At 36.5% G+C, this 20,872-nt stretch overlaps 1 protein-coding gene across 1 annotated transcript in view; it reads right to left on the bottom strand.

Annotated features, from left to right (window-relative positions):
* Positions 1-20,872, bottom strand: part of LanA (laminin subunit alpha) — a 389,558-nt gene that overhangs the window by 41,753 nt on the left and 326,933 nt on the right. The window contains exons 49-51 of the mRNA XM_067152600.2: positions 18,742-19,061; positions 16,869-17,101; positions 11,687-11,779 (exon numbers count right to left, since the gene is read on the bottom strand). Coding sequence (XP_067008701.2) covers positions 11,687-11,779; positions 16,869-17,101; positions 18,742-19,061 — 646 coding nt within the window. The remainder of the gene's footprint in view (positions 1-11,686; positions 11,780-16,868; positions 17,102-18,741; positions 19,062-20,872) is intronic.

The raw sequence follows: 20,872 nt of genomic DNA, 5'->3' as shown, positions 1-20,872 counted from the left end.
ATGATAGTAACTTACTATCTCTATGTTAAAAAAAAAAAAAAAAAAAAAAAAAAGGCATAAAATGAAGTAAATATCTTTTCCTTGCAAACTTTTGTATTATTCCAGCCTCATGCAAAAATAAATCAGTGATTTCCTTAAGACTAGTGTTTAAATTAATTGTAATGTAATTTTACTGATTACTTCTTGGATACCAGGTGTATGCATAAGTTTTTGTAGGAAAGAAAATACGTAATTTTCAAGGGAAGTTCATTTTTTCTTTATTCAAAATATTGGCCATAGGCTTTTACACACTTCGCCCATCCTTCAGGTAAGTTATGAACACCATACCAGAAAAACCGCTTGTCTTTTGCGGCAAACCATTCGTCGAGCCATTTTCCAACTTCCTCAGAATTGCTGACGTGCTGCTCTGCAAACACGTGCCCCATTGATGACAGGTGACAGCCACGATTTTCTCCGCTTTGGGTTTTCAAAATAAATCGATTTTTCGTCACCCATCATAATTCCGTACAGAAATTTTCTTTCGTGGGGTTGAAGCAGCATTTCACAACTTTGCGATTTTCCATTTGCCGTTCATTCAAATTGTGTGGGACCCATTTACCAAGTTTATTGATGCAAAGAGGTGATAGTCAGATGGCGCCAGGTTGGAGAAATACGGCGGGTGAGAAATGGTGTCCCATCCAAATAGTTTCAAGGTGTCTTTCACTGGTTTTGCCGTGCGAGACGGATTTGTCGTGTAACAATCACTTTGCCATGTCTTCTGGCCCATTCCGTTTGTCTTTCGATCAATGCGTGATTTAAATTAATCATTTGTTGGTGATAGCGTTGTACATTAAGGGTTTCACTGGGCTTCAAGAGTTCATAATACACAATACCGCTCTGGTCCCACCAGACACAAAGCATGGTTTTCTTGCTGAAGCGATTTGGCCTTGATGTTGAAGGACCGGCTTCGCCAGGTGACAGCCACAATTTTCTCCACTTTAGGCTTTCAAAATAAATCCATTTTTCGTCACCCATCATAATTCGGTACAGAAATAATTTTCTTTCATGGCGCTGAAGCAGCATTTCACAAGTGACTTTGCCATTTTCCATTTGCCATTCATTCAATTTGTGTGGGACCCATATACTGAGTTTATTGATCTTCCCTATTGCTGTTGAGTTTGAATTGGGTCATCATCCAATAACGCCTGCAATTGCTCGTCTTCACACTTTTATGGTCTAACAGAACGCGCACTGTTTTTCACATTGACATACCTGCCAAGTATTCTGGTTTTTCCATAAAATGTACGGATTTTGAGTGTTTTGCGGTTGTACGGATGAACAATGTTATTGAACGGATTTTGAATATCCGCGCTTGTTTTCACTTTCTGCAGTCAAATTGGATTTGTTTGACTTCCGACAGTAGCTGGTAATTACATGTAATAAATATCATTTTTGGTCCGTATTGATGATGTAGATTGAAATAATAACATTAAGTTATTTATTAGACCACCTAATCAATACAAAATCGTCTTGGATGATTTACATAAATTTGTTAGCTAATAGTGGGACATGTTTCGCCTTCTCTGAAGGCATCATCAGCCATAGTCTTAACCTTAAATTAAAAATAAGCGTCTAAATAACATGTAGTGATGAAATGAATTTTAAAATCTTGAAGAGATTTGAAGTAAAATAACATTAAAAATAACAATGATGGTTTGAAAATACAATGTGATGAGATACAATAGTGGAAGTATTAACAAAATTAACCTTAGAAGGCTGCTAAAATAAGTACAATGGAATAAAACAACAGATTGTTATACAACAAGTAGTAAGATTGCATAAAAGTAAAGTTGATTGTAATGGCGGTTATAATTTGACGATGGCGAAAAATCTTCTGTAATCAAAGTAAAGAGGAGAGAGTAAAAGTCAAAGTTAGTCGAGAGATCCGAAGTTCATTATGATCTTGAAGATAAAGGATGAAAGTCAGATGCATATGGTGAAGTTGTAGAACACGTTGAGGATATGAAGTTGGTGAATAGAAGTTGAAGAACAGTTTCAAATAGGATCACTATGGACCATCTCAAAATTTGAAGTGATGTTCAAATGTTGTAAATTGTGAGTTTGTAGATATTCTAGTTGAAAAAGCATATACAAGTGGAATCTGTAAATGGAAGCAAGAAACGTAGAGTTAATTGTGTGAAAAGATATTTGAAAAATCTTGAAGTAGAATCGTATGCACTTACCACTTGACGGTGACAAAGATAGCTTGTAATATTATGAGTAAGAAGTATTTGCAACAGTAGACTTCTTGCTACGTGTGTTATAACTGAAGTTTTGTGTTGGAGGGGGATCTGTTTGCGTTGACGTAACTATTAGAGGGGGGCTGCTATTGGTGGGAGGGAAGGAAGAGAGTGTATTACTGCGCGTGTTGTAACGGTGTAAGGCTATTGGAGGGAGCGATGTTCCGGTGGGTGTGGCTATGGGTTTATTGGTTGTATTTGAATTAGAGGTACTAGCGGTGGGGGGAAGGGAGGGGGGTATATTAGCTGTAGGGGAGGTGGGAACTCTAATTGATGTGAGGTTGAAGATTTTTAAGAATTTGTTGGTGAGGGAAGTTGATTCTCGTAATAAAATAAGAATCTGTTCATACAAGGGGCTTTTTTTATCAATAGTGTCATTTAGATTTTTATCTTTATTAAAATGTTGGTCGAGGAAAATAAATAAGTTTTCATATTCTGTCATGAGTTTGCTTTTATCAACTCTTTTTAGGATATGGAGGTCTTGTTCTATTGTGGTGAATTTATGCCCGGTGTCCCTCATATGGTTGGCCATTGCGGAGAATTTGTTGTGTTTTTGGGCATTGTAATGCTCGGCGTATCTGGTAGAGAAGCTGCGGCCAGTTTGGCCAACATAAGAAAAATTACATGTAGAGCATTTCAATCTGTATATTCCTGATCCAGAGTAACTATTGTCTGTGATGTTGATAGAGTTGTGATTGAAGAATAAATTGCGATTAGTGTTTTTTGTTGTGTAGGCTATTTTTATTTCGTGCTTCATTAATGAATTGGTTATCGGGTAAATGCTATGGTTAGTGAACGTGAATTTAGCGTATTTTGGTTTGACGGGTTTTAATGGAGTTAAATTGGTAGCTAGTTTTAGTTTGGTTTTATTGATGATTTTATCAATCATATTCGTGTTAAATCCATTGAATTTAGCTATTTCCTTGATGAATAGTAATTCTTTCTTTAAATTAGTAGAGGACATAGGGATCTTTAATGCTCTATATATTAAACTGTGATAAGTGGCTTTTTTATGTGAGTTGGGATGTAAAGAATCATTTTTTATGGTTGTTGGAGAAAAGGTGGGTTTTCTGTATATTTGGAAGTCGAATTTGTTCAATACTCGTGTGATTTTGATATCTAAGAAGTTCAGAGAGTTATTGAACTCATCTTCTTTAGTGAATTTAATATTATTATCTAAGTTGTTGAGGAATGATAGTATGTTATTGCTGTTGTTGATTTGTTTATCAATGATAGCTATGGTATCATCAACATAGCGATGCCAAAGACAGAGTCCGTTGATGTTATTAATAATCTTACTATGTTCGAGATTATCTAAGTATATGTCGGCTAGTATTCCAGATAACGGGTCTCCCATCGCTAGACCTTCTTGTTTGTAAATTTTCTTATTGAAGGTAAAATAGTTGTTGTCTAAAACGAAATTAAGTAATTTTAACCATTCATCAATTTCGATTTTACTCAATGTGCTATGTTTCAACAGATTGTTTTTTATGATGTTAATAGTATTGTTGATAGGGATATTAGTATACATGTTGGTGATGTCAAAAGAACATAAAACGTGGTTTGGTTGTAGACTGAACTTATTTAGGGAATTACAGAGTTCGATCGAGTTCTTTATGGGGTTGGAGTTGTGAAATTTGAAGTGTTTTTTTAGGAATTTGTGTAGGAATTGAGAGGTTTTATAGGTAGGACTATTGATACTATTAATTATAGGTCGAATGGGGACATCTTTTTTATGAATTTTGGGCAGTGATCTGACTGTAGGTAATTTTGGGTTCATTACAGTTAATTTCTGATAATCTTGATCATTTAAAATGAAGTTAGAATTTTTCAGAAGGTTCTTTAAGTTACGCTGTATTTTGTTTGTAGGATCTTTGTTAATTAAGGTATAGGTATTGTCTGAAAAAAAGGTTTCAGTTTTATTGATGTAATCTTGTTTGTTCATTATTACTATGGTGTTGCCCTTATCTGCTTTTGTAATTACTACGTTGTTGCTATGGATTTTGGATTTCAGGTTTAGAATTTGTTTCGAGACATTGTGGTTATTATTAGATGTTATCTCATTAATCAAAGTTGGGAGTTTCTTTTTTACTTCATATCGTACGTCATTCTGTTTATCAATTGGGATTTGTTTATCGATATTAGTTTCGGTTTCAGCGATGGTAGTGATGATGTCTTCTGCCTTTATGTGATTAGGCCAATTATGTTTGATGCCTTTATCTAATAGATTTAATTCTTGGTTAGAGAAGGTTGCATTAGATAGGTTGATTGTAGTGGGAATGTTAGTCAAATGGGAAGGGGACACTTTGTTGTTTGTATTTTGGTCAGGAGTTTTACATTTGTTTTCTTGAAGACTAAGTAATTTATGGTTTAGGGTTTTCTGTTTCTTGTCTAATACGTAAGATAGTTTGAGGTCAGTGTACCTTAAAAATGAGCTCCATTCAAGTGGGGGTAATTTCTGAGAGATGGTCAAATGAGTCCTATATAATTGTAAATTTAGTAAAGATTTCTTCTTGTATAATAGTTTAATTTCATTTTTCAACCATATGTTGTTTACTTTCTTTTGAGTGGCATTAGATTTTGAATAGGGATGACTTTTTCTTTGTAAAGATTTGAGAAATTTAGGTACCAACTCTAATTTCAAGCAATCTTTAAGAAACTTGATATCTCTAGAAATCTTGCCTATTTTAATTTTTAGGTTTAAGTACTTGTTAGGTTTTACTATTGCCTGGTTGGCATTGACATTACATGTAATAAATATCATTTTTGGTCCGTATTGATGATGTAGATTGAAATAATAACATTAAGTTATTTATTAGACCACCTAATCAATACAAAATCGTCTTGGATGATTTACATAAATTTGTTAGCTAATTCATTAATGAAGCACGAAATAAAAATAGCCTACACAACAAAAAACACTAATCGCAATTTATTCTTCAATCACAACTCTATCAACATCACAGACAATAGTTACTCTGGATCAGGAATATACAGATTGAAATGCTCTACATGTAATTTTTCTTATGTTGGCCAAACTGGCCGCAGCTTCTCTACCAGATACGCCGAGCATTACAATGCCCAAAAACACAACAAATTCTCCGCAATGGCCAACCATATGAGGGACACCGGGCATAAATTCACCACAATAGAACAAGACCTCCATATCCTAAAAAGAGTTGATAAAAGCAAACTCATGACAGAATATGAAAACTTATTTATTTTCCTCGACCAACATTTTAATAAAGATAAAAATCTAAATGACACTATTGATAAAAAAAGCCCCTTGTATGAACAGATTCTTATTTTATTACGAGAATCAACTTCCCTCACCAACAAATTCTTAAAAATCTTCAACCTCACATCAATTAGAGTTCCCACCTCCCCTACAGCTAATATACCCCCCTCCCTTCCCCCCACCGCTAGTACCTCTAATTCAAATACAACCAATAAACCCATAGCCACACCCACCGGAACATCGCTCCCTCCAATAGCCTTACACCGTTACAACACGCGCAGTAATACACTCTCTTCCTTCCCTCCCACCAATAGCAGCCCCCCTCTAATAGTTACGTCAACGCAAACAGATCCCCCTCCAACACAAAACTTCAGTTATAACACACGTAGCAAGAAGTCTACTGTTGCAAATACTTCTTACTCATAATATTACAAGCTATCTTTGTCACCGTCAAGTGGTAAGTGCATACGATTCTACTTCAAGATTTTTCAAATATCTTTTCACACAATTAACTCTACGTTTCTTGCTTCCATTTACAGATTCCACTTGTATATGCTTTTTCAACTAGAATATCTACAAACTCACAATTTACAACATTTGAACATCACTTCAAATTTTGAGATGGTCCATAGTGATCCTATTTGAAACTGTTCTTCAACTTCTATTCACCAACTTCATATCCTCAACGTGTTCTACAACTTCACCATATGCATCTGACTTTCATCCTTTATCTTCAAGATCATAATGAACTTCGGATCTCTCGACTAACTTTGACTTTTACTCTCTCCTCTTTACTTTGATTACAGAAGATTTTTCGCCATCGTCAAATTATAACCGCCATTACTATCAACTTTACTTTTATGCAATCTTACTACTTGTTGTATAACAATCTGTTGTTTTATTCCATTGTACTTATTTTAGCAGCCTTCTAAGGTTAATTTTGTTAATACTTCCACTATTGTATCTCATCACATTGTATTTTCAAACCATCATTGTTATTTTTAATGTTATTTTACTTCAAATCTCTTCAAGATTTTAAAATTCATTTCATCACTACATGTTATTTAGACGCTTATTTTTAATTTAAGGTTAAGACTATGGCTGATGATGCCTTCAGAGAAGGCGAAACATGTCCCACTATTAGCTAACAAATTTATGTAAATCATCCAAGACGATTTTGTATTGATTAGGTGGTCTAATAAATAACTTAATGTTATTATTTCAAGTAGCTGGTAATACAAGATGCAGTGTCTGAAATTCGACTAGTAAATGTATCGATAATCACATTATCGATTATCACCGTGCTTTTGTCACCTGTTCGGCCTCAACTGCTACTTCATTCACAGAGATGTTCCCAAACAAGTAACAACCTGTGATTTTGAGGAAAAGAAATCAATGAAAAGTAGCAGGCATGAATTTATATATAACAACTTGAGTAACTGTGTTGTGCTTTGTAGCAGCTGAAAGGCTTTGTTTGTCTGTCTGTGGGTGTGAGTAACAATGGCGCTAGTTCTGAAACTCGTGGAATTGTGTGACAAATTTGTAAGTGATTTAGTATTTTTAGTGGTGTTCTTAATGAGTTCAACTAGAAACAATATTATCAATCTTTTAGGGAGGCATATTCTGCTGAATGTCCTTGTTTTATACAATCACCACGGAAAGGCAAAACATTCACATTCTGTTCCATGTATTTGTGTGATATAAACATTTCACATGGAGGAAAAACAGAATTAGTAAACCACATTAAATCTGTTAAACATGTCCCCAATACAAAATTTAAGGATGGCAGCCAGAAAATTAATTCGTTTTTTTACTTCTTCTGGAGCCAACCTTGGTATAGTAAGAGCGAAATGCTTGTTCACTTCATTTTTAATTGAACATAATATCCCATTAGTTACTGCTGATCATGCGCTGGTGCTCTGTTTAGGAAAATGTTTCCAGGTTCAGAAATTACAAAAAAAATATGGCTGTGGCCATACGAAAACCACACACATTTTGAAAGAAATGGCTACGGATTCAAGAAGTGAACTCATTGGTTACATGCAACGTGAACTATTTTCTTTAGCTATGGATGGGAGCAATAATGGTAATGCTAAGCTTTACCCTATTGTCGTCACCTGTTTTGTGGCAAAGCAGGAAAAGATAGTTAGGTCAGTGTTGTCTGTCCCAGCCTTGGTGGGTGATTCAACAGGATGTAATGTTGGTAATTTAGTAATTTAACAGTTAGAGTGTTACAAAATACCAACCAATTGTGTAGCATTCTGTTCTGACAATACTCCAGTAATGATTGGAAAGAAGAATGGAGTTGCTGCTGTTTTAGGGGAAGCACAGTCATCTGTCTTCGTACTAGGTTGTTCATGCCATTTGATTAGCTTGGCTGCTGAGAAAGGTGCAAGCAGTTTGCCTGTTAAAGTTGGTGAACTATTAGTCGACATCTTATATTATTTAGGAAAGAGTTGTAAGAGGAAGGAATGCCTTAAGAAATTCCAAGAGCTTCACAACAAGGAAACGAAGAAGATACTTAAATGTTTGCACAAGATGGCTATCATTAGGAAGGTCTCTGCAGAGGCTGTTAGAGCAATGGGATCCACTACTCGGTTTCTTTAAACATGAGGTGCTTGTTAATGCTCAGTATGCATCAACTACTAGGTTAACATCATTTACAATCCCTGATAGTTCCAAAGATCATGAAAAGAGGAAAGTTAGTGAGTCTTCAGAATTGATCACTCCCAAAAGATTTGCATGTGTCTCAAAATCTGACACTTCTGTGCTAAAGAATAAGAACATTATTCAAAATTGTGAAGAATTTTATTTTGTTATGGTTCTGTCATCAGGGTTAAATAAGGCATACTGTGCCTTCCTGTATGCTGGCATTCCTTTATTTGAGAATAACAATTCCACACTTCAGAGTACTTCCCCTCACATTCATAAATTATTGGAACTAATGACGAACCTGTTAAAGCAGCTGCTTTCCAGATCTTAAATCAAAAGTGATCAAAAGTTCCCTTTTTTTAAAAGTTCCATACCATTCTATTGAGAATCAAAGAGATTATGATGAGCTAGTCATTGGCGTTGAGACAATGAACTTTGTGAAGAAACTTAATGATAGAGATAAATCAATATTCTTTTCATCTGCCACGGGTTACTTCTGCACAGCATGCGATTATATTATTAACAAGTTCCCTCTCAATGATGAAATACTGAAACATGCAAATGTTGCAGATGTTTCAAACATTGAAGATGCCCAGTTTTCTTCTGCACAATTCTTTATAGAAAGATTTCCATCGTTGCTGCCGAGGAAGGACAGTGAGTCGATTGAGGATGCAATGAATGTGCATCAGAACCAATTTATAGCTCTTCAGATTGATGACTGTGCTACTGTTGAGAGTGAGAATCTGACAGATGACACCAAATGGGCTCGTTGCTAAGTATGATAGGATATCCAGGATAATGCTTTCTGTTCTGACTCTACCGCACAACAATGCTGTGTGTGAACGTGTATTCAGCTTGGTAAAAAATAACCAAAATCAGTTTAGGTCCTCAGTGTTAAATGAAATTCTGGATTCTATTTCTGTTTTGAAAACCAGAATTACTGGTCCATGTTACTCGAGTAGACTTCCTCCAGAATTTCTGAAGAAAGCAAAGAAAGCAGCTCATCTCCACCTGTCCTCTCCAACCTGTGATGGATAATAGCCTACATACTGTGAACTTGACAGAATAAATAAGTGTACATGCTCAGTTAAATGTTGACGGTGACATTTATATTGAGACCTGCAAGTTTAAAGTGCAGAAAAACACTGTTTGTGTACTGTGTGAACTGTTCCCAGTGTTAAGTGAAAACAGATGAGCCACTCGTCGAGATGTAACTTTGTGTATTTAATTTCAGGGGTGATCATTACATGTATTTGACTTGTATTAGTATTGTTTGTAATCTATCCCTTTGCCATCCTTTTTCACTATGTCTCAAGACTTTGCGGCGCATGCGCGTGTTAAAAAATTTCCGCTTCAGGATCTTCTGGATTTCTTTTTTTTTTTTAAGTTGCCAGGTATGCATTGAAATCATCACATTTAAATTGTCGAAACCATGTCTCACATGTTCCAATCGATGGAGCATGTTCACCATATATGTCTACCAGCAAATGATGACTCAGCATTTTCTTTTGATTAAATAAGAAAAGCAACGCGTGCCACAAATGTTTTTTTTCAAGCACAAACGTCGACATGATCACTGAACGGTACAACACAGATGCTAGTGTTTGGTGGACTCAACTTGTGTGTGTTGGTAGATTAATGTCAGACAAACAAACTGACATATGTGTCAAATTCATACACTGCATACTGTTTGCCGGCACCATCTCTTAGTGAAACTGGAAAAGACTTATGCATACACCTGGTAAATCATTTGTAATCATAACTGAGTAAAACATTTCTCAGGGAACTGTAATTGAGCCCAGTTACTTTTTTCTCGTACTCTTCCCATCACTAAATGTCTGCATGTGACACATCTGGTGTTCACCCTACAAAATTCATTTAAAATTCGGCCATTTACGTCGCCCAAGAGAGATCAGTGTTGCTCTACTATCTGGTGGAGTAACATGGAATGTCAAAATTGATGAGGAGACAGCCTATTTGACATCAGATTAAAATGCCTGCACGTGGTAGCTGTGGCCTTCCCCCTCCCGAACTGTTTGATCTGAAGATTGGCGTGTATCAACTCTCCATGATGTTTTGTCTGCAGCCAGTCTCTTCAGCACCAAATTTCTGCAGCAGCGTTTGTCCAGCATTGTTTGTTCCACGTATGCCAAACATGGTCTTCATTTACATTAGTGTTGTTGTTGGTGTTGTTACAATAGATTAGACTTTTGACATACAATTTTTAGTACAGATTATCTTCTCAATACCTTGAATATTTCACTAAACACTTTCTCGGAGTTTGGCTTTAACAATGAATTTGGACTTTCAGGAAACATCTAAGCCTATGAAAAGTACAGGTTATTGTTTTGGAATGTAATTGTACCATTGGGTGAAAAATTGCTTATGCTCTGAACCTTAATTTTGTGCCCTGATAGCTTGGCCACCTTGGGGACTTTAGGATAGTTTCAAATAATCTTTGGTGAGAAAAGATAACCTCCTTAACACATTGCGGTCCGGGTGCTCATCACACTGCTCAACCTCTGCGCCTGGCCATTTTCTGTGTAACTTATTGCTACAGCACGTGCACATAAACAAATTAGTCTAACTTCACTAACCTTCTACTGATTATGGTGAAATTTACTGGAGACCTTTGGTATGAGTCCTAATAATATTTTCTGGTGTGGTAGGCTGTGTAGCAATGACCTGCGTGAAGGGACACACAGCAAATTTTGAGGGGATCAGTTGACCAGTAGTCTTTTCAACATGATATTTTTACCTGTTCCGTCAATATATACAAAGCAAACAATTTTTGCAATACACAACTAGTTACATCAGGCCACTTCAAGCCCTTAGGGGATATTTTGTGTAGTGAAGTAGTTCAATGGATATAGGTTCGTCTGCTTGGCAACAAGTTCAAAGAAATCATCACAAAAATTAAGCCCTACTACTTCGTCAATGTTTTGAGGCTCATCAAGCCTTACCGTTATGCCAGGTGGTTATTTATACTTACTTCTTAAATCCTTTAAAGTCGGCAAACTATTATTTCTACATATTCATAAGAAGAAATAGACATATCACTTCCATTTAAACTCACAACATCACTTTCAGCCTGTTCTCGACCACCACTACTTCACGTTGTTTTGAAGGGTGCACATCATTATTATCAATCGAGGCACTTTTGTCAGAATAGCTATCAACATCACTGGGGCAATCTGAATACATATCCGCATACAATTCATTAAAAATCTCGTCTGCATCTACGCTCGTATTCAGTCTGGGAAGCGCCATCTTACCCACCACATGGCTCCTTGAATGATGTAAATACGAGGTCGGAAAACTTAACAAATGAATCATAAAACAGAAGAACATAAAGCAAAGCTAGCATGGAATAAGCAAAAGCTTCAACGCCGAGATTCTAGTAACCTTGACAGACAGATAGTTTCAGAGATTTCGACAGATGTCACCGAACGTAGTAAAGATGAGTTACAACTCGTCTCCCATCCGCAATGTGTTACCAAATGCAATATATTATTACCTGGTATCTTGATTCCTCGTTGCCCTTCATCAGGCTCTGGTTCTTCTGGTTCTTCTGGTTCTGGTTCTTCTGTGAAGTCTGCAGTTGGAGTGACTGCAACAAATATTTAACCCTTTGAGTGCCTGCCAAAATTGCATATTTTTATGCTTAAAATGCCAAGTCTAATTCCCTAGAAATGCAGCGAGTTTCTCAAATACACATTATGTCTTAGCTATTAAAGAAGGGTACATTGAAGGAGCCTCCGCAAAGATTGCAGAGTACCGAGCTCGACAGCTGCAGTCGCTTAAGTGCGGCCAGTATCCAGTATTCGGGAGATAGTAGGTTCGTACCCCACTGTCGGCAGGCCTGAAAATGGTTTTCCGTGGTTTCCCATTTTCACACCAGGCAAATGCTGGGGCTGTACCCTAATTAAGGCCACGGCCGCTTTCTGCCCACTCCTAGCCCATTCCTGTCCTATCATCGCCATAAGACCTATCTGTGTCAGTGCAACGTAAAGCAACTAGGAAAAAAAAAAAAAAAAAAAAAGATTGCAGAGTAGTGTTAGAAACTAGAACAGCTGGGCATACCCTGGGGAATGCTGACTGTAAGCCAGCGTCTGATCCTTCAACCACTCACTAGCTTCGCACAGAGGTTTCAAATTTAGAGCATTGGAGGATCGTCCTGGAAGGAGAAAACACTCTGTGTTCCTTCATGATAATGCAGGACTCCGAATATTTGCTGACTTGTGTAATTCTAGTCAACTCTGAACAAGGGAAGACCTTTTCCTTACAAATAAGGATGCAGTTAATGGCAGTTACATTCTGGATAGAGGTTGTATAATCTGGGCATGAAAAGAAAAAAAAAGCTATTAACGCATTGCAGACCGGGTGCCCTTCACACCATGCACAAGCCCTGTTTCTGGCCAGTTTTTACCTATTTCCAAAGTGGAGTTCATGCATGCAAATAAACTGTCAGAACTTGACTAACTTATGAAGGATTACTTTGTTTCTTTCTGAAGGCCTTCCTAAATAGTCTTAGTACTTTTTTTTTGTTTTGTTTAATAATCTGAATTGCAGAAATTTTAGGGGATCGGTTGACCAGTGATCTTTCTGACATGACTTCTTCAACTGCCCCCATCAATATACACAAAGAAGGAAAAAAAAAAACAGAAGTAACCAAATTTAATTTCCCTGTTAGTGACATTAGTCCATTTCAGTGTTTTACGCGATACGTTATAAGAATGTGACTGTGAATTCTCCTGGTAGCATAAGTTTGCGTACTCGGCTACATACTCAAAAATTCTTTGCAAACACAAGTCTTGCTACTTGACCTATGTTTTCAAGTTCATATTAGACCATACCTTTATACCAGGCATACCTTCAAAATCTTTTAGCCTACGTGCACTATTATGCCAGTAGTCAGAAAATAATAAATTATTTATATTATTTACACTCGTACCACAATTATCAGATTCATTTTGTACCATGGTATTTCCACGCCATGACATATTTCTTCATCGAACTCCAAATATTCACCATCGTTTGGACATTCCAAACCTGTATCAGCACATCTTGCTGACAGCATGGCTCTCTAAACTTTGTAAATGTGTTGTCAGGAAATCCAAAGAAAAACTATCAAATGAAGAATAATCAAAAAGAAATGCAACTACTGACTGTGCAAAACCATCCACAACAGAGTTCTATCACCCTTCAAATAGTTGTGGTATAACCTGAAAGATAACACTAAAGTTCAGTCTGCAGCTAATGCAAGATAACTCGGGACCTGTCTGCACTGTGTTTGTCAGTCACTTGGTTAGTTTTCTGGCAGCTGCCCAACATTACATTCTCTCTTTATGTACTCCAAATATCGAAGTATAATTAGTGACAAGCATATAAAAGGTATCCCTTCTTTTGAACTCTCTCCTTTGAAATTTAATATTCTGTTTGGACTTCAAAGGCCAGTTCAGTGAAAATTAACGCACTGCAGACCGGGTGCCCCTCACACCATGCACAAGCCCTGTTGCTGTCCACTTTCTACCTATTTCCAAAGTGGAGTTCATGCATGCAAATAAACTGTCAGAACTTGACTAAATTTTGAGGGATTACTTTGTTTCTTTCTGAAGGTCTTTCTGAATAGTCCTAGTACTCTTTTCTAGTTTAATAATCCGAATAGCAGAAATATTAGGGGAGGCTTTCTATACCAGCGAGTCAACTTATACATCAAGATCAGGTTATCAACTATATGTAAACGAATAACTCTACAATTCTATGTGAAGAAAAATCATCACATCATTCAAAAGAGTATGAAAACTTGTCATGACTGCCTTGTGACCCATCTCCACCTAATCAAAATGTTTAATAGCAGTTCCTGTATACCGGTACTATGCAAACAGTGGAGTTCTACAATGGCTCCTTCATGAACCATCAACAACAAGAAAAACCATCTTCTATATAGGACCCACTTTCACTCCAAAGTGCATATGTATATAGTTGTTACAATTAACATTAGAAACAAAATTTTTCCACTTTCTCTATACTTATTACAACAAATGTTTCTGTGTTAAAGTTTTCCTTGTCTCTGATAGTCTTTGTGCAATGAGAAATTCACAGATTACAACAGTTTATTTATAAATCTAAACTAGACTGACGCTAAACATTAGACAAGCCCTCTTTAAACGTGCCAAAATTATGATAGTTCACAGGGACGACAAATTAACAAGAAACCTACATTGAAAGAAATTTAAACAGACTCTGAAATGTTATATCTTGCATCAGTCATAACCTGTACAGGTACCTGTGAAGCTGAAATATAAAGGAGAACTGTTGTGGCCAAAGTGTGATGACACAGCTCTCACATTTACGGAAATATTGTTTTTTCTCTCTCTCACATTAAAGTCAAGACTAGCTTAGACTTTACCAGCAGTGTTTTCCATCTTCTTCTATAGTGTTGAGATGTGGACTCTTCACTGTTCAAAGCAACAGAAAATCGATGCCTTGGAAATGTGGTCCTGAAGAAGGATGCTTCATGTTCCTTGGACAGCTTTCTATACCAGCGAGTCTACTTATACATCAAGATCAGGTTATCAACTATATGTAAACAAATAACTCTACAATTCTTTAGTCACACTGCAAGACGTGGAGATGGGAGCCAAGAAAGACTCCTCATCACAGAAGATTGTGGACGAGCTCTCACACGCTTAACTGACGCATTAATGAGTAACTGGAGCATTACTCTTAGAGGCAATGCAACTGGCACAACATCCAAAAGGAGGAAGAAGACTGCTTCGTAGTCTTCTGAGGAGATCACGATCCTCAGAATTGAGAGACCGATAGAAAAAGACATCTTAACATCATCTTTCCAGTTTTCCGTCCAACTTCTATTTGCCTGCACTGATAATGCTTTTATATTAACACATTGACGACAGGCCCCGAATGGAGGCTGCTACGCCATGCAGACTGGAGAGTTCAAGTCTCCAAGAAAGAAATTACATTGCTGCACATAAACTACTGTAACTCGAAATGTATTCAAAATACCAACCTCAAACTTGGAACATGTATTATCCGCACACTTTATCTTGATGCATTTGTGTACGGGGTTGAGGAGTAAGGAGGGAGCTGTCCCGGTATCGATAGTGCTGCCTGGTGCTGCCAACTAAATGAAAATGAAATCTGAATTGAATCGAGAATATGATCGATCGATATGAAATTTCTAAACTGTTATCATCTTAAGCCAACAACTATGTCACATACGCATTATATAACATTATAAAACATTTCTCGATGCGAATCTTGTTCCTAGCATGAATTCTATACTTTGGCTTTGTTGTGTAAACAACAACAGTACTAGCACGTAAAGTGTACGCCAGATGTCGCACAACGATGCTTAAGCGATTCATAGTTTGTTTCAAAGGTTGCCAGTACGAATCTCGAAGATCGCCGAGGTCGACCGATTCAGCACTAGGGTGTAAATGCACCAAGATAAAGTGTGCGGATAATACTCACTAGGATGTTTTGTAGTCTGTATGTTGTGATACTTTTCAAAGCGATACCATTTGTGGCTCTATTTAATAGTATTTCTAAGCACAGTGTAGTATGAATGCCGTGTTTGTGCCATTCGTGTACTCACTGTTTTCAAGTATGCAAGTATTTCTCATTACAGCTACTCCCCGTTTAGTGTTAGCCATTAATCATTAGAAATATCTAATTCACTCTCACTCTGTACCTATTATAACCTGTCTGTACATAATTAATCACAATTATCAGTAGCCGTCGGCAACTGAATACGCCACGCCATGCTGACGTGTGCACTGGAGCTGCAGGGAATAGCTGTACATATCCAACGTTATTTTGTTAAATACGAGAAGGTTTAAAGAAAGAAAGAAAGCGATAATTGATATTCCATTACTACACCGTTTGGAACTCATATTCTTGCTCACAATTTCATCAAGAATCAAGGAAATACAAGGTGCATAAAAGCAAGAATTCTTGTAACCCATCACCTACTGTCAGCTGAGAAACTATGAGAGTTCTCGGGGCTCATCACCCATATGGCACATCAGATAATGAATCTGCATATAAATTAAATGTTGAAATACTTTGTCGTCACATAGGGCACGTTGCCATGATTCTCGGCGCGTAAAAACTCCCGTGTATATACGAAGTTTCCATGGCTACAAAGATCGTACAATTAAAAAAAAAACCATCAACACTAAAATCTTCGGTCCCTCTACTCCATGACATGACTGAAAGTAGTTAAAATTATAGCCAACAGATAGCACAAGCTACAAACGATGCCCATGCGTAAAAACTGAGATCTCCGGGGCCCGTCAACAAACGCTGGCCACAGTACTAGGGAGATCTCCGGGGTCAGTCGTCAATGTGTCAAAATATTACATATTTTGCATTACTCCTCATGAAATTCTGTACAGACAAAACTGACATTTTAGTGAAGTACCTGGCTTAGACTGCAGCATTTCAATAATTCTGAGTCAAGTTCATCCAGGGCTCTAGTTGCCAGTGTTTAAACAATATCCTGAGGCTAGGTCATGTAGGGCCTGAGTTGCCCAGTATATCAACAACTATGCAATGGACAGAGTATAGCCCAGAATGTTCTGGCTCCTATTTCTTACCAACTGGTCAATGCAAACCTTGAACTAGGTAGTGTATTTTTTATTATTTTTTTATTAAATACATATTTTGCTCACCTGGGAATGATGGTTCTGGAACTTCGAGAGGACATTTTCCCAGTCTTGCACCAATCCTATCTGTTGCATTGGCAAAATTAATGAATATCCCATTAACTGTAGCATCAGCCAGGCAGCCTGAGAAAGGACTAGAAGAAGCAGTAGCTACTTGATTGAGCTCATAGTCTTCTGGCACACCACCAAAGTAAATGCTGCCATACAAAATGAAGAGTCCAGGAGGAGAAGAATCCGTCCTGTCAACACAAAGGATTTATTAGTAATTTCAATAAAAGACTAATAAAAATAAATAAGTAGAATATGGGAAAGAAATAGAGTTCAATGTGGAATAAAAGTATAAACTTTTACAGTGAATATCCAAGACATTAGGCACACCTGCTAAATGACACTTGCATTCCATAAGTGGTAAAATGCTCATTTCTGTAGTCTGTATACTACTTGTAGATGTAGATAGAACAGATTGATGAGAATAGAGCCCATCTATCGGAAGACGGCAGTGTATGAAGGACGTGGAGATTGTCCTTGACCTTTTGCTTTTTCATGTTTGCTTCGTCTTCCCCCTACTGACCTGCAATTATTTTTATTTTACTATGTGACCCTATATTTGTATATATGACCTGATTTGGTCAATTTATATCTGTTTGCACTCCGATCAAATCAAATTCAGATTTAATGCAAGTAACAAACTACAGTAAAACCTCGTTAAGACGTTTCTGCAGGGAACAACAAAAATTAATATATTAAGCAAGAAAACGTACTACTGAATATACAAATAAAAAGTATCCAACAGGGATATGGAAACATTACATAGATATGATTTTTTCTCACATGAAGGCATTTTACGTTGTGTATCCGCAAGTACAGTGGAAAATATATCTACCATTTCTCAAGACGAGAGGAAAGTATTAAAAGATGTGAAAAACACGAAAGAACAAATATGAAACCATTTTCTGCTGGGACACTTATAAAATAACAATAAGTGCACTGAATGGTGTGAAAAACACCAAACAACAAATATAAAAACATATGCATGGCGGCCAATAAAAATATCCAAGTATTATAGGAGATCACACTTTTTCTAAAACAAATGTCAGCAGAAGCCTTTTATTTCGGAGCAGTGGGTTTTAAAGCATTATTTTCTGGTCACACTGTTAGACAATGAACTGCAGGTAATATTCAGCCATGTGTGACTGCGACAGAATGACTTTGAACAGTTCAACAATAATAAAGGTGTTTCAATTTATTCCACCTATTCAATACTTATATTTTCACTTATAGTTGTTACATAATTAAATTCTTTAATTATTTAATTATGTATGTATGTATTAATTTAATTATGTATGTATGTATTAATTATGTAACAACTATAAGTGAAAATATAAGTATTGAATAGGTGGAATAAATTGAAACACCTTTATTATTGTTGAACTGTTAAAAAATTTTCAATACGGACCTAAAATGAGGTTTATGACATGTAATAAGAATGACTTTGGCCGCCATTTTGAAAAACTTTGACCAAGTTGAATCGATGGAGTCGAAACTCAAATGTGTTAGTTCAACATTCGCGACCTCTGCGTGCTTAAAGATGCGGATGTCAGTCACTTTCTGAAAGATATTAATGTTGTCTTCATTAGAAAGGAATTTCACTTTTTCCATATCCATACCTAGGCTATCACAAGACAAATTATGCACCACGCTAGTCAGTTTCACACGATTATGTTCCTTATGTTCCTAATCCAGATATAGGCTACCGTATCATGTGAGGAAGAGTTGTAGAATGGTGTAATATCCAAGGGAAATAAAGTACCAGAGATGGACAGGGCTCTTACACTGCACTTGGGCAATGGGAGATAGTGGAATGATGATTATTACTTACGTGAAGGTCTCAAAGTCATCAATGTCGAGACTGAGGGAGTTTTCAGTGTGTGTGCCTGTCACTACGTGCCATTCGTTGTCATTGTACTTGGTGCCTTGTCGAGTTGCCAGTTCCTCCAGCTGACTTCGCATCACCAGTCTTCCACCGTTAAGTGACAGGGACACTGTGTTCTGCTGTTCACGATCGGTAGCATACATGATGAGACCCTTCTCGGCCATCGTGCGGAACTTGAAGTTGAATTCAAATGAGTTCCTGGCAGATGCATTGGGCCAGCGGAGATAGCCTGGATTGTGCTCATCAAAGGATACCAAAGAGGCAACCTGAAACAAACAAGTATAGGATCAGAATTTTGTATACAAGTACAAAAGTCAAAAAAGTACATTTTCTAATGTTTGGTTGGTTAATGGTAAAAAGTAGATCAATGTAAAGAACACTGCTTTATTTTACCATCACTCCCATAGTTTTTGACATAATAACCAAAGTTATTCAAGCATTCTGTATGATTAAAAAATTATAACATGCAACCATTGGTGCGAGCTCCATTCCTTTGTTTCTGAGCAATAAAATAAGAAACTTTCTTTCTTATTTACCCTCATAGACGTTTCATTTAGATTGTAAAGTGTAAAATTGCTGCCCCATTGCAAACTGGACAAAATTTAGAATGAGATTAACAAATACTGTGAGAAGCAGCTCAATGGGTTTAATTGTTGATTCCTCATTTGCATCATCTGAAACGTGCTTTCCAAGATTTTGGTCATCTTCTTAAAAAGTTCTTAGATAATAATGACATCTAACCAGGCTAATCTTTTATGTGTACCAAACTACTGTAATACAAACTCTTCTTGATGGGTGTAAAACTTGGATGACCTACAAAAGGCACATAATGTGCCTGGAGAAACATCAGCCCTGTCCGAGGAGAATATTTAGAATGAAATGGCAAGATTGACTAACTAACATCAGTGTCTTGGAAGAAGCAAATACTACCTGTATTGAGGGTATGATCATTTCTTTGTTACTGAAAGAGATTCCAAACACGCATATTACCAAGCAACTTAATTTCCTAATGGGATAATTCTTAAAAATGGTTTCTTGATATTTCTTTATGGTATAATTTAGAACATGTTTGTATGTAAAGTTTCCTTGACCTGTTCATCAAAGTCCGTGTTTGTCTTTGGTCAAGAATATTATATTTGGATTGGATTGGAATCAGTCTATGGAGTGTTGATACAATGTCGTAAACCACTAAATCTGGGCACTGTTTTGCCATTATTGTTCATTTATATATATAAATTATATGAATAAGCCCATTAGGACTGTGCAAAGTACTTAGAGGTGTGCATTCGCCTGTTTTGTAGAAAATCAACTATTTGTTGGTAAGTCTGTTGTCTGGTGCATTCTTTTAATATGTTCATTTATTATTATTATTAATAATACTTTAATAGATCTTGACATTTGTTCAATTGGCCCATTGAATGCATAGTTAGTTCTATGCCAATTTGTAGACAATGTATTCTTGAACCTTGTGCGTCTGTCTGGTACATGTACATTAATTTTTTCATGGAGTTGTGGACAATTCACCAAGGAATGAAGCAATTTAAAAATGAAGAGTGTATCCAGGAATTCACAGCATTGTGACAGACTATGCAGATTTAAGGACTGTTGTAGGGCTGTATAATCAATATTTTCATATGAGAATCCTGCTCTAAATGAATATAAACGAATAAATTTATGTTGCACTGAATCTAATCTAAGGATAGAGGTCTGATGAGAAGGGTTCCAAACAGGTGTACTGTATTCTAGTATAGGACATACCATAGATACATACAGCAATCGACAGGTAGCTAGCTAAGTTTGAAAATTCCCTGGAATATCTAGTAATGCAACCTAATCTTTGAAATGATTTCTTACAAATTTTTTCAATATGTTCATTAAATGATAGGTTATAACTGAATAAAACACCAAGGCCATTAACTTGTGAAACAGGAGTTAGAATGTTGTTATTACTAAATTTGTACTGAAATGATATTTTCTTCTCGTTTAAAAAAAACAATATTATTTTACATTTCTCATGATTAAGTTGCAACCCATTTCAAATACAGTACTTTTCCAGATAATGTAAATCATCTTGAAG

The sequence above is a fragment of the Anabrus simplex genome, chromosome 8, assembly GCF_040414725.1.
Source record: "Anabrus simplex isolate iqAnaSimp1 chromosome 8, ASM4041472v1, whole genome shotgun sequence".
NCBI lineage: Eukaryota > Metazoa > Arthropoda > Insecta > Orthoptera > Tettigoniidae > Anabrus > Anabrus simplex.
The sequence above is the reverse complement of the archived record's forward strand: the minus strand, read 5'-3'. Positions and strand labels throughout refer to the sequence as shown.